The 14,072-nt window shown below is 41.0% G+C and overlaps 1 protein-coding gene across 1 annotated transcript in view; it reads right to left on the bottom strand.

Moving 5' to 3' along the window:
• LOC134658325 (uncharacterized protein DDB_G0283357) overlaps positions 1-14,072 on the bottom strand; it is a 30,592-nt gene that overhangs the window by 13,117 nt on the left and 3,403 nt on the right. The window contains exons 2-7 of the mRNA XM_063513956.1: positions 12,602-12,709; positions 9,727-9,801; positions 5,843-5,956; positions 4,370-4,519; positions 2,933-3,019; positions 2,209-2,398 (exon numbers count right to left, since the gene is read on the bottom strand). Of these exons, the coding sequence (XP_063370026.1) occupies positions 2,209-2,398; positions 2,933-3,019; positions 4,370-4,519; positions 5,843-5,956; positions 9,727-9,801; positions 12,602-12,709 (724 nt within the window). The remainder of the gene's footprint in view (positions 1-2,208; positions 2,399-2,932; positions 3,020-4,369; positions 4,520-5,842; positions 5,957-9,726; positions 9,802-12,601; positions 12,710-14,072) is intronic.

Raw genomic sequence — 14,072 nt, 5'->3', positions numbered from 1 at the left:
TCTCTCGGGCGCGACTGGTTTTGCCTAGACACCTCTCTTACTGGACTAGTTATGTTCAACGTTAGGTCAAAGGACGTAAATTGTACCGCGACATGACATTATTGAGACTTATTTAAAATATAAAAGTGACTGTACTTTTTGCATGTAGCAAAAAGTATCATTGCGCGCATCAATATAGGATATTTGACTATTAGTCAAATCAGTTTATTTTTTCGAACTGTCAAAACGATTTTGCTACTATGGAAATTATATGAAACACTAGCATGTGACGTCACGATCAAATTACCTACTCTTTATAGTTTTAAAATAGAAATTGTGTCTAAAACTAACTGCAGTCCACGTTTCTCTAATAATCTTCTGGTGTTTTATTTCTTGCATGGTGTAAAATAATTTATTTTATATACAGTCAAATACCCTATCCAAAAAATAAATTAACGTCTATCCTTTCAATAAACAACTGCTGAACACTGCAATGATAGGTTATCTTGATATTTATCGTGATTTTTTTCCTGATAATTATCGATTTGATAATAACCTAAAATATAATAAAAAAACCCCCCAATCAATCAAAGAAAATAAACATAGCACCATCCATACCTGGGATAATTATCGCAATAATTATCAAAGACTAATTATCTGGATAATTTCGAACCCTGACGCTCAAGAGACTAGTGGGGATGGCCCTAGGCTACATACCTAGCTCGTGCAGGTACATGCAGTCGGGCTTGGGGCAGGGCTGGTTCTTCATGAAGTTGGCGCAGTACTTGGTGGTGCCGAGCGAGCCCTTGAGCAGCAGCCGTCCTTGTGTACATGTGTACATACCTAGCTCGTGCAGGTACATGCAGTCGGGCTTGGGGCAGGGCTGGTTCTTCATGAAGTTGGCGCAGTACTTGGTGGTGCCGAGCGAGCCCTTGAGCAGCAGCCGTCCTTGTGTACATGTGTACATACCTAGCTCGTGCAGGTACATGCAGTCGGGCTTGGGGCAGGGCTGGTTCTTCATGAAGTTGGCGCAGTACTTGGTGGTGCCGAGCGAGCCCTTGAGCAGCAGCCGTCCTTGTGTACATGTGTACATACCTAGCTCGTGCAGGTACATGCAGTCGGGCTTGGGGCAGGGCTGGTTCTTCATGAAGTTGGCGCAGTACTTGGTGGTGCCGAGCGAGCCCTTGAGCAGCAGCCGTCCTTGTGTACATGTGTACATACCTAGCTCGTGCAGGTACATGCAGTCGGGCTTGGGGCAGGGCTGGTTCTTCATGAAGTTGGCGCAGTACTTGGTGGTGCCGAGCGAGCCCTTGAGCAGCAGCCGTCCTTGTGTACATGTGTACATACCTAGCTCGTGCAGGTACATGCAGTCGGGCTTGGGGCAGGGCTGGTTCTTCATGAAGTTGGCGCAGTACTTGGTGGTGCCGAGCGAGCCCTTGAGCAGCAGCCGTCCTTGTGTACATGTGTACATACCTAGCTCGTGCAGGTACATGCAGTCGGGCTTGGGGCAGGGCTGGTTCTTCATGAAGTTGGCGCAGTACTTGGTGGTGCCGAGCGAGCCATAGAGCAGCAGCCGTCCTTGTGTACATGTGTACATACCTAGCTCGTGCAGGTACATGCAGTCGGGCTTGGGGCAGGGCTGGTTCTTCATGAAGTTGGCGCAGTACTTGGTGGTGCCGAGCGAGCCCTTGAGCAGCAGCCGTCCTTGTGTACATGTGTACATACCTAGCTCGTGCAGGTACATGCAGTCGGGCTTGGGGCAGGGCTGGTTCTTCATGAAGTTGGCGCAGTACTTGGTGGTGCCGAGCGAGCCCTTGAGCAGCAGCCGTCCTTGTGTACATGTGTACATACCTAGCTCGTGCAGGTACATGCAGTCGGGCTTGGGGCAGGGCTGGTTCTTCATGAAGTTGGCGCAGTACTTGGTGGTGCCGAGCGAGCCATTGAGCAGCAGCCGTCCTTGTGTACATGTGTACATACCTAGCTCGTGCAGGTACATGCAGTCGGGCTTGGGGCAGGGCTGGTTCTTCATGAAGTTGGCGCAGTACTTGGTGGTGCCGAGCGAGCCCTTGAGCAGCAGCCGTCCTTGTGTACATGTGTACATACCTAGCTCGTGCAGGTACATGCAGTCGGGCTTGGGGCAGGGCTGGTTCTTCATGAAGTTGGCGCAGTACTTGGTGGTGCCGAGCGAGCCCTTGAGCAGCAGCCGTCCTTGTGTACATGTGTACATACCTAGCTCGTGCAGGTACATGCAGTCGGGCTTGGGGCAGGGCTGGTTCTTCATGAAGTTGGCGCAGTACTTGGTGGTGCCGAGCGAGCCCTTGAGCACCCGCCCGTCGAGGGCGACGTTGTTGACGCCCTGGATGGCGCGCAGGGCGTCCGCGGACGACACGTACGTCACGTACGCGGACGCGGACGGACCCTATACAACACAAAGTATAAAGTTAACACAGATCGAATACAATGAAAAGTCTTTCGAACAGTTAATCTATTTCTAACAGTGGCTCACTCCGCGATTTCGTTGCGTCGCTACAAGTACATGTGGCCCACACCAATTTTGGTGTTTAGCCCTATGGCTAGCGCGAGCAGGCGCCTGGTTTGCGGCAACTACTATTAGTTGCCGCAGACCGGGCGCCTGCTCGCGCTAGCGCCACCTAGCGGTCATATCTGTCGTAATAGACGCGTTTTGTTAGAGAGTGAATCTTCATTTCATTTCATTTCATTTATTGAATGCCAACCATGCCACCAACCAACCATGCTTCTGTACCTACGTACTATTATTTATCCTCTTTTTGCGGTTCTAACTACCGGCAGAGCTAAAGTTAGGATTTTTATAGTACTTACATTTATTTTGTATTTTACTTTTGTATATATACAAGGCCACACCAAGACAATCAATAGCTTAATCTACGTACGGAAATAAGTAGAGTAGTAAAACAGTTGTTGGGTTGCTTACCTGTGAACCTGCATACGTTGTACTTTGGTTTATAACTACTTTGTGAATTTTGCCATATTTGCCAAAGTACTCCTGTCTTTTTAGGATCTGAAATCAAAGAAAACACATATATAACCTTTTAGCTGATTTGTAGTATCTGTTCTCTTTAATTCTTAAACCCTACTGGGTATAAAAACTAAAATTATTCAGGTATTACATATTACTAATAAACTGCACCAATAGTAAATCTTACTTAGTTTGTTAGACATGACATAATCTGATGGATACAAAATTTTGGCCAAAAGACTAATCGAAAAACTTGTTCACATTCCTTTTAAAACCGTTTGAAATAGAACCAAAGTTCTCCAAACTACGGAACCCTGGCCTCGATCCTGCCAATTCAGTCCGCGAAAATCCAAATTCCATACAAAACCCAAAGAATTCGACTCGAAAAAAGCCCTCGGCATGGCTATACAGGGTTCACAATATAAAATAATAATTATAAGATGTAATTTTTAGTGTACCGCACAAACTTTGTTCGCGGTACACTTATGGGATCACATCGGTCTAGCAAATCAGTTAAATGTTTTTTAAAAGATGTGTCCCGCCGAGTTTGTTGCCGGTCCCATATTGGGATACCCTCCTCCAATTGAGGGAGGATTTAAAGCTTCTCGGGGCAGAGGTGTAGGGTTGGAGCCGGTGTAGCTTTATTTGACGTTCATAAGCGCATTGTAATTATGCCTACTTGAATAAACTATGTATTATTTTTATCTTAAAAACTCTAAAAACGTTTGGGCAACACATACCTCGGGGTCCGCGAGCCGCACGGGCAGCCCCACGACGAACACTAGGTTGTTCTGCTCGACGCGAACGTTCGCGAGCGCTCGCCGCGACTCCATTGTCTTGTTCCGCCGCTTCTGCTCGCGCGCCTTCTGTATTTGGGCAACAATAGAGCCCCAAGTTCCATACCTCGGGGTCCGCGAGCCGCACGGGCAGCCCCACGACGAACACGAGGTTGTTCTGCACGACGCGAACGTTCGCGAGCGCTCGCCGCGACTCCATTGTCTTGTTCCGCCGCTTCTGCTCGCGCGCCTTCTGTATTTGGGCAACAATAGAGCCCCAAGTTCCATACCTCGGGGTCCGCGAGCCGCACGGGCAGCCCCACGACGAACACGAGGTTGTTCTGCACGACGCGAACGTTCGCGAGCGCTCGCCGCGACTCCATTGTCTTGTTCCGCCGCTTCTGCTCGCGCGCCTTCTGTATTTGGGCAACAATAGAGCCCCAAGTTCCATACCTCGGGGTCCGCGAGCCGCACGGGCAGCCCCACGACGAACACGAGGTTGTTCTGCACGACGCGAACGTTCGCGAGCGCTCGCCGCGACTCCATTGTCTTGTTCCGCCGCTTCTGCTCGCGCGCCTTCTGTATTTGGGCAACAATAGAGCCCCAAGTTCCATACCTCGGGGTCCGCGAGCCGCACGGGCAGCCCCACGACGAACACGAGGTTGTTCTGCACGACGCGAACGTTCGCGAGCGCTCGCCGCGACTCCAGGGTCTTGTTCCGCCGCTTCTGCTCGCGCGCCTTCTTCTCCGTCTTTATTGCTGCTACCTGCGACCATAGACAAAGCAGGGTTCCAAATTATACAGATAATTATCCGATAATTATCAGGCATAAAAATCACGATACTTGTCGCGATAGTCATCAAGAACCTGCGACCATAAACAAACTAATGTAGTAGCTAAAATAGAAATGGCATTATTCATAAACGGCTGCTAACTTAATCAGTTGATGATCGTCGTTTGTTCCTATCTGTCGTTATGCCATAGAGAGGGACAAACGACGATCATCAGCTGATTAACTTAGCAGACGTTTATGAATAACGCCGAAAGAATATAATGCTAAATTCAAATACAAATGGGTTACATTATACTGAAAGTTATAGGGTTAAATCAAGCAAAGCAGAATCTAAATAATGTAAATGGAAAAAGACTACAGTAGTCAGGGTAAGAGTAAAGACACTTGTCCCATGAACCTTATATTTAAGAATATACTTCCCAGAAGAGACAGTAAAGTGCGGATTTAGGTTATATTACCCACAAAAAAGAAACAGTTTAAACACCTAATTTGCACACAATGTAGACACCAATAATTGTTCTACATTCAATTGAAAGCTCATTTAGACGAATTAGATGGTACGGAAACTCGCTTTCAAACAAATTTCGCTCGATCTATCAAACATCGCAGGGTAACGAAACTAGCATGCGAATTTACTCAGCAATACGCGAAGCAGTTCAATCTGCGTCAAAATGCCTCCGCCGAGGCACCATGGCCCTCTGTTTGCCTCGGACGAGGCACGTCTTCACAGATCAAGCGCGTCCATTTCCTCACGAGGCGTTTCAAGTGGTACACACAGCACCACTCCTAACTGTATTACAAACCCTACTTATTACAAAAGGCATAAGGTCCACCGATGTAAATAAAAAAAAAGTTTATTACCAGAACACAAAAACAGTAGGTACAGTAGTGGAAGGAACAGAACAGTATGGTAACTTAAAACTAAAGTATGGTACATTTTTAGTGTTTGGTAAAAGGATACCAGTCTCAACATATGCTAGGTCAGCTGGTGATGCCCAGCGTTGATTTTCAGACTGATCCTTTTGCCAGGCTATATATCCTAAATACTACAAAATTATTATACAGTTGGAAAACTACGATGCCATTTATTTGTGTGAGATATGCGTGTAATATTTAGTAGTGTGAGTAGTGCGTGTGTATATGTATCGTAGGCTTAATGATTTTGATGTAGGTTGGTACAAACAAGGAAAAATTTCTAAGGATTAACAGGCGAGGAATGTAGATGTACAGTTAACAGTACATCGGTGAACGCGAGCCGGTGAGCGATGGTACCCGGATAATGAGTAATAACATTACCTGCTCTTGGCTGAGCGGGGTGAAGTCTGCCGGGTTCTCCGGATAGGCCTTCCGACAGGCCGGACAGAGGCCATTCTCGCCTTCCCGGATTCGATTCCAGCAAAACCGGCATATCTGTAACAATCATACTCTTTGATAAACCCTAATTAGGACTATGTACTTATGACTACGAGGCAGCGTCGTTTTAAATGCATAAATTGGCCCATTTTCGGCAAAATATACCTTTTTAATTTTTATGTTTCTTTAACCTTGTATCACAAACCATTTTAACTGACGGAAAGCCCTAAGGTACATTTATAAATATTCATGATTCCCAGCAGGGAATCATATAATATCAGCAGGGAATATGTAAGGAAGCATCCCTAGGCTATAAATAGTCAAGACTAATAAATGTTGTAAGTTTTACAAACTACATTAAAAAGTTTACACAATTTCTGTTTTAAAAATAAAAAAGCACCTGGGCCAGACCAAATCAAAGTAGATGCACTGAAGTTAGCGGGTCCTGCATTTTATTGGGCTTTAACTAGAGTTATAAACTACGTCCTAATAACCGGTTACTATCCAAGGAGGTGGAAATTGGGAGAATGTATTTTTCTACACAAAGCTGGGAAAAACTACAAGGATGCTAAATCTTATAGACCCATTACTTTACTAAACGTTATGGGTAAGATTTGCGAAAAAATTATATATAGCCGCATTCTAAAGGCATGTCAACATTTAATTCCGGATTACCAACACGGTTTCATGCACAAACGAGGCACAGGAACACAGATTCTACGAACGTCAAAGTATATTTCAGATGCTTTAGAAGAAGGGCACAGTGTTGCTATGATTTCAACAGACTTGAGTAAGGCTTTTGATTCAATAAACCACAAAGGCCTCACATTCAAACTAATGGAAAAGGATGTCAGTAATAATATCATTAAAATGATTGAAAACTATCTACTAAATCGAAAGGTGCGGGGAAGGTTCCGAACAACCACTGGAGATGAAGTGGAAGTCCCGCACGGAGTGCCTCAAGGGTCTATCCTGGGGCCTTTAATATTTAATCTGTATGTACATGATATACCGAAGGCAAATATAGCAGGGCAGATGCTTTCACAGTATGCCGACGATTTGTGTATTTTAAATTCAGCACTTCGGCCAGATCAAGCTACACGGCGCGCTACATGGGCTGCCAATCAAATAGTCGATTATTATGAACGTTGGGGACTACGCTGCAACGTTGATAAAACAGAGTGCATAATGTTCACTAATAAAAGAGCACGCAGTGTACGTAACCCAAACGGTTATAAACCGACAGTCAAATTAAAAGGAGTCCATCTTGAATACAAAACCTGTGTTCGATACCTAGGTGTCCAATTAGATAAACGACTGAGCATGAACGAACACGTCAAAAGCGTTGTAAGAAAAGCTAAAAGTGTCAGAGGAATGTTAGCACCTATAATCGGCTACTACTCCAATGTAAACATAGAAACCAAACTAAAGGTTGTTCAGGCATGTCTCCTGCCCATACTAGATTATGGAATAGTACAACTACTCCCTCGAGTAAGTAAGACGAACCTTTTAACGCTTGAAAGGCAATACCGCATGGCTCTTAAGTCTGCGGGAGGTTTTCCTCGTTCAATACCAACAGAAATGTTATGGGATTTACTAGATGAAGACCCATGGCATCTCAGAATTCATGACTTACACCGAGACATGCTAGATAAGCTAAATAATTTGTGCATCCCGGGACTAGAAAACCCTGGTCCACAATATATTAAATACGGCCAATACAACCCGATGATGTACAGCAACAGAATCGGCGAAATAGATTACGTCAGTAAAAAAGATAGACGTAAATACGTGAGTAAAAGGAGTCTACCTTCAAGGGAACGCATTTTAAAATAAAATTAAGGAACAATAAAAAAAAAAAAAAAAAAAAATGTGATTACATTACTAACGTAGGTTATAACACTTTCCTGTGAGCTGCAAATTGGCTACACGACATAAAATAAATGTATAGATCTTTAAGACACATTACATTAAGGACACACCCCTTTTGGCGGACATATTTGTATGTAACAAAAATGATAAATAATAAAGAACTTTTCTATTCTATTCTATTCTATATTCTTCTTTTCCAAAACAGATTAAAACGTAATAAAACCATTTTGTCTTTATTATTAGCAGAAAAACCCTGTTATAATCGGTCTCGCCTACACGTCAAATCAAGTGTCTCGATGACGCATCGGGGTCAGTCCTTTTATGTCCATACAAATATCACAACTATGCGAGAGCGTCACACGCGAACTGCTCAGAAGTGATAAGAAACTTCTTTCTTTTGTTGCGGCGCAAGTATTATCGCTGTGGAGTGGACAGACATACTTAGGTATGCACCTAAATAGGTTCAAACTGGATAATAGGTATTATATGGGGCATTATCTATGAAAAGGGACCTTATTGTCGATGGCGCTTACGCCGCACAACGTCGCGCGGCATTGTATTTATATCGGAGCATCGTTAATAATGGCGCCCTTTTCATAGATAACGTCACATATTTTCTCTCCTTTCGCTCTAACTCCTTAAAAAATAAAATTATGTTTAGGTGATTTTGAACACCCAGCCTCTCTAATCTCTTGTTTATTTTGCTTCTGACTGTTTATCAGGTCATTGTGTAAATATCTAGTGCCATAACTGTTTAGGTGTCTAAATATAACCAGTAAGTAACTAGAACAAAGCCCGTATCTCAGTATTGATTTGTCCTCAGATATTAATAAAAACAGAGCTATAAACAGTTTAAGAGAACAACAATTATCTAACCGACAAGGCGGGTAGTTAATCTGATGTCTCTCTCGTTCACTTTTAAGACGAAACAGGAGCTGAGATTTAAATATTTTAGGTAAATATACCCGTCTCGCTAACGGAAGCGGCTCCTAAAACTAGTGCGATAAGGACAAGGCGAAAAATCCTGCGTAAAAATCTCAAAAATCGAGGTTTCGTACTCGACTGTTTCCTCCTCCAAAACTTAACCAATCGTAACCAAATTTGGAAATCTAAATGATTATGAAATTATCTGTGTCGGACCGTTTTGCTTTTTTGGCTAATTGATATCAGTTTTGAATACCACGCCTCTCATTGCGGAATAGTCAATTAGGCAATTTTGAGCATTTTTTAAAGGGCTCTAGCGCCTTAACAAACAAAAATATCAAAAAAAGCAAAACGGTCCGACACAGATATTGACAATATTAATCTGTACTGAAAAAATCATTGCTCTAGCTTCAAAACCCACGGAGGAAACAGTCAAGTACGTTTGTATGGAAAAATGACCACTCCTGTTGGCTCTTAAGGGGCCCACGGATTACCAGTTCGCCGAACGATATTAGCCTGTCAGTTGTTCGGACCTGTCACCTTTTGCGTTTAACTGACAGGCTGTGAGCCCCTTTAATACCACCAAAGAGTATTGGTTATGCTGTAGCAAAGAATAAGGGATAATTTAGACGACGTGCGATCTCGCATGCGATTTTAGTTACATTGCGGACCAGTGAGGTTACAACAATTCAGCCGACCAATCAATTAACGCAATGTAATGAACATACATCGGGGTTTTCGGTGCGGGAATGATTTCGTGTATTTATTTATTTATTTCGTGTATTACAACTTTGTTTATTGTAAATGACCAAACTATGAATTAAACGTAGGTAGTAAGGTCCAAATGTGCTTAGAAATGTTAAATTAGTATCGTTTTTTACAGTTTTAACCTGCTATTTGGCTAGTGTAAAACACTCCCGCACCGAAAACCCCAATGTCCATACATAGTCCATACTAATGAAACTCGCATGCGAGTTCTCGCAACGTCTAAAAGGGCTTTAAAGAAAAGAAGAGGATAGAAAAGAACTCACTTGGTATCCACATGTGCACGGGTAGAAGTGGAGATCGTCCACCTCCAATGGCTCCATGCATAGTGGACATTCCACCTGTAAATAACACATACATAACTTTTATTACAAAACAAAACCTTAAATTACATATAACAAAAAAAACTCTTTAATTATTAAAAAAAAAATACGGGTTGCACTGCGGGAGTGCCAGCAGAAGTGAAAACTCAATGACTAGTGCAAAATGTCTGCAGCACTATGTATAATGGAGGTTAACGCCATCTAGCGTTATTTCGTCGCATTACTTGAAACCCCCAAGCACAACACTGTTAGTACTCGAGTTATATTAATACCGGTTAGAGGGAAACTCACCAGATGGCATTTAAATCAATAAAGAATAACTCAATGACATTGTAACAGTTTTTCGATCAGGTCACGTGTCCGTCTTACAAATCTTACCTCTCGCGAGTTTAACATTTTTTCCCCATCACAAAAAGTGCACAGCGCCGCTAAATTAGTTTTCACTTCAAAAAACTTAACTTACACTAAGCCTAAAATAACCCAGCCTGGCTCAAAGGTCCCCATGATGCCTGCAGCATTGGGCGCTGAACTGCTATGGAGACCTGTTGAACCGAGTACGACCCAGAGCGAGGATCCCCACCTCTCTCCCGCAAACGACAATTTCCCCAAAAAGTCGGCGAGCTTCCACTCCCCACGGCACACATACAGATGTGCAAGTTGCGGAGTTTCCATAAAATTCTATAAATTCTCGGAAATTTCATGAAACTTTCACTAGGAAATATGGGAAATTTAAATTTAAAATTGGAAAGTTCCAATTCTCATACAAAAATGTAAGAAATTTTCCGAATTTTTCCTACGTTAAATTTCCGAAACATTTCGCAATTTTGGAAAGTATCCTTAGGCACATCAGTAGGCACACATACATATTAAGTGCCGCACCATCCGCACTTAACAGACTGATCAACGTAACCCGGCGCGCCGCGGCGGTTTACTATGAAACTTTCCATACAATAAAGTTTAGCGAGCTCTTCAACGATGACAAACAGTTTGGGGCAACCGGTTAATTAATACAGTTTACTTCACTTTTGTCTACTGAACAACAGAAACTGATGGCTTTTTTTTCAATTTTTACCTGGCTGGTTATAAATGCTAAGTTTTCTAGATTTTTAAAAAACCAGGGTGGAAATAGTAATTTGTGTTACAATGGATCAAAATGATATATTTCCGTCAAGGGCGTACATTGAATCCTGAATGAGGCGATGGATTCTACAATACTCACTACGTTCGGGATTCTAAAGTAGAACCCTGAGCGTAATGAGGTATTCAAGTGTTAACGCCCAAGACGAAATAATTTTGATACCGTGTGACACATACTGCTTTTCACATCAACTATGAGGAAAATAAAAAAATCTTAGTGTTGACACAATCTGATGCTTAAACAGATTATTTAAGCAAAAAAATAATGTGCAAACAAATGTAAAAATAGTGTGCTAGAACAGAAGTGTTACTTTGATCCCTCCTAGCAGGGAGGAAAATAAAAAAAATCTTAGTGTTGACACAATCTGATGCTTAAACAGGTTATTTAAGCTAACAAAATAATGTGCAAAAAAATGTAAAAATAGTGTGCTAGAACAGAAAAGTGTTACTTTGATCCCTCCTAGCAGGGACGAAAAGTGCCGCTTTGATCCCTCCTAGCAGGGAAGAAAAAGCTCTTTCCTGAATAGGAGATGTGAAAAAGATGTTTATTTAGTATGTGCTAAACAAAAGAAAATTGCATATACCTTACTGCTATTCATTCTTATTGCCAACAATTACTTTAGTTATTATTAGACTTAAGTTCATAGTATTGTTTACAATTAATTGCATATTACTCGTAACAATATCAAAACTTTGTTATTGTGTTGTAGGTACTTAAATATAATACGTAATTATAGTAGGATTTGTTGATAAGCAAATATTATCTCATGCAAATGAAAATACCTATTGAGAAAACCAGTATTATGTCTATTTTAGGTATTTTTCGTTATCTTTACAAACAATTGATACATTTGGATTGGTTTGGATTTGGAACTCTTTGCCCAAGAATAAGAGTAATTTAATGAGTTTTACGTTACGGCCGTTATGCTATATATCAGCACACCAAACAAAGAAAGATATAGTTTGTCAAAGGACTGTCTCATTTCAAACATAGAGAGAATCATACTATCTTTGTCTTACACTAGAACTAGCACCCAAAAGAAAAGGATGAGTATAGTTTTTTTTTGTTCTTATTTACTGACAATTTGGTTTGACCAACTACAAATGGATCGTTATATTTATATCCTTTATACATTTCAAGTAGCCTACTATGACGGAAAAAACAGTTCGTGAGAACTGCTCATGATTACAAGAGGCGTCAATCTTACGAACGTACTCGTAAGTTACATTATTGGCTATGTGCGAAGACTGCGAAGTAGGTTTTAGGGGAAATTGAAGCAAAGATCGCGCGCGACCAGACCAATTAATCATACTATTTGACAACTGTTCTTTTTTTGAAAAACGTCTAAAAGTGTAGCTACCGCCATTATTTTTTTGTAATCCAACACAACCCTTCATTTGCCGTAAGAATTGAACCTTAACACATTCATTGCCACCCAGCCCAAACAAGACATACGCGCCAGGTTACAAATATTTTTTCATTTAAAGGTGTAGTACCCCGATCCCGACTATCGGGTAGTCCGGCCGGGGAACGAAATCATAAAATACCCGATAGTCAGGTTTTCGGCACTGAATATGTTAAGTCTGACGAGTCTGCTAGAATTTTGAACCTTCCATAATTAAACAAAAGCTCAAAATCCTTTGCACTTAATTTAGGTCACCAGTCCCTCTGCTGCATTACCTGTTCCTCTCCGCTCTGATTCAACACTGACATCCTAGACCCGCTAGCCGAAAGTTCCGTGTCTCCTGCCGAAGAAAGGAACATTCGCTCACTGGATTCCAACGCAGCCTGTAATCAGAAAAAAAATTGATATTTTTTATTTGATACTAGCGACCCGCCCGGCTTCGCACGGGTTAACAAATTATACATAACCCTTCCTCTTGAATAACTCTATCTATTAAAAAACGCATCAAAATTCGTTGCGTAGTTTTAAATATCTAAGCATACATAGGGACAGACTGACAGTGGGAAGCGACTTTGTTTTATACTGTGTAGTGATTTATTCAGGGATAATTTTACAGCATTACAGCTAAAGTGTCATTCAATAGAACTTGCTAACTATGTAAACAAACCGGCATACTAAAATTGACACTGAATGTCAATTTACTCGTAACTTTTGTTTACATTGTTAGCAATTTCTATTGAATGACACTTTAGGGGCGCCAATGCGCCGTAAAATTAAATATGTTATAATAAAACTATAGTAACATAAATGCGTGTAGAGAAAAATAGCGTTCTTTTGTGTAGGTCACAGGGGATTTTGGCTTCAGACACCAGGAAAATACGTTGGATCACTGAGACAATGAAATGTGTAGTAATTGGTAGATTTGGTAGTTGTAATTAAATGAATACATTTAGTCAATTCATATAAGCAAGAAAGATGAAGGAGCTTTTTATTATTGTCAATTTAAGCTTGTTTTTTCGAAATAAATAACTAATTGAGACATTTACAGTTTTTGTCCTGTTTTTTGTTTTTTTTTTAATGGTTTAGGAACATAAAATGTAACCTTTGTTGCGTCTGGTTCAGTTATTAATGATATTAAAAAAAGTTTTTAGTTTTACTTTTAAACTCAAAAGAAAAAAAATAAAAAAAAAAATACTAAAGATGTAAAATCACCATTATGCAAAATAATAATATATGTTTTGAATAAATACCATTACCAAATTCTAGATAAAACATAATCCAATCAGATTTTCTATTTCCAACTAGAATCAGAATAATTACTGAACACTATTTGTAACTAGCATAATTATCAGGTATGTTTCGTAATTCTATCTATTACTATTGATCAGATACGCCAGCAACGTCACTGCCGTCACATTTGAAGAGCCACTCACTTTACTCACTAGTGTAGAAAGTAAAACATTGATAATGTTGTGTGTATACAACGCCAGATACGTTATGTAAGTATTAGAAAGGCAATATGTGTTACAAAGGTCAGTAATGTTGTATTTACACCAAGGGTTACTTATACATTATACAACTGCCAAAATTTTGTATGCTGTAATACTTATTTTATGCCGTTGGTTTTAAATAAATTATCTGAATATTAAAAACAAAACAATATTAAAAACCGGAACCAGTTATTAACTATAGAATCTGTAAACCCCTAATCAAGATTATTAATTTTTGTATCATATCTGATAACAG

This window comes from Cydia amplana, chromosome 22 (assembly GCF_948474715.1).
Source record: "Cydia amplana chromosome 22, ilCydAmpl1.1, whole genome shotgun sequence".
NCBI lineage: Eukaryota > Metazoa > Arthropoda > Insecta > Lepidoptera > Tortricidae > Cydia > Cydia amplana.
Note: the sequence above shows the minus strand (reverse complement) of the source record. Positions and strands in the feature narration are given on the sequence as shown.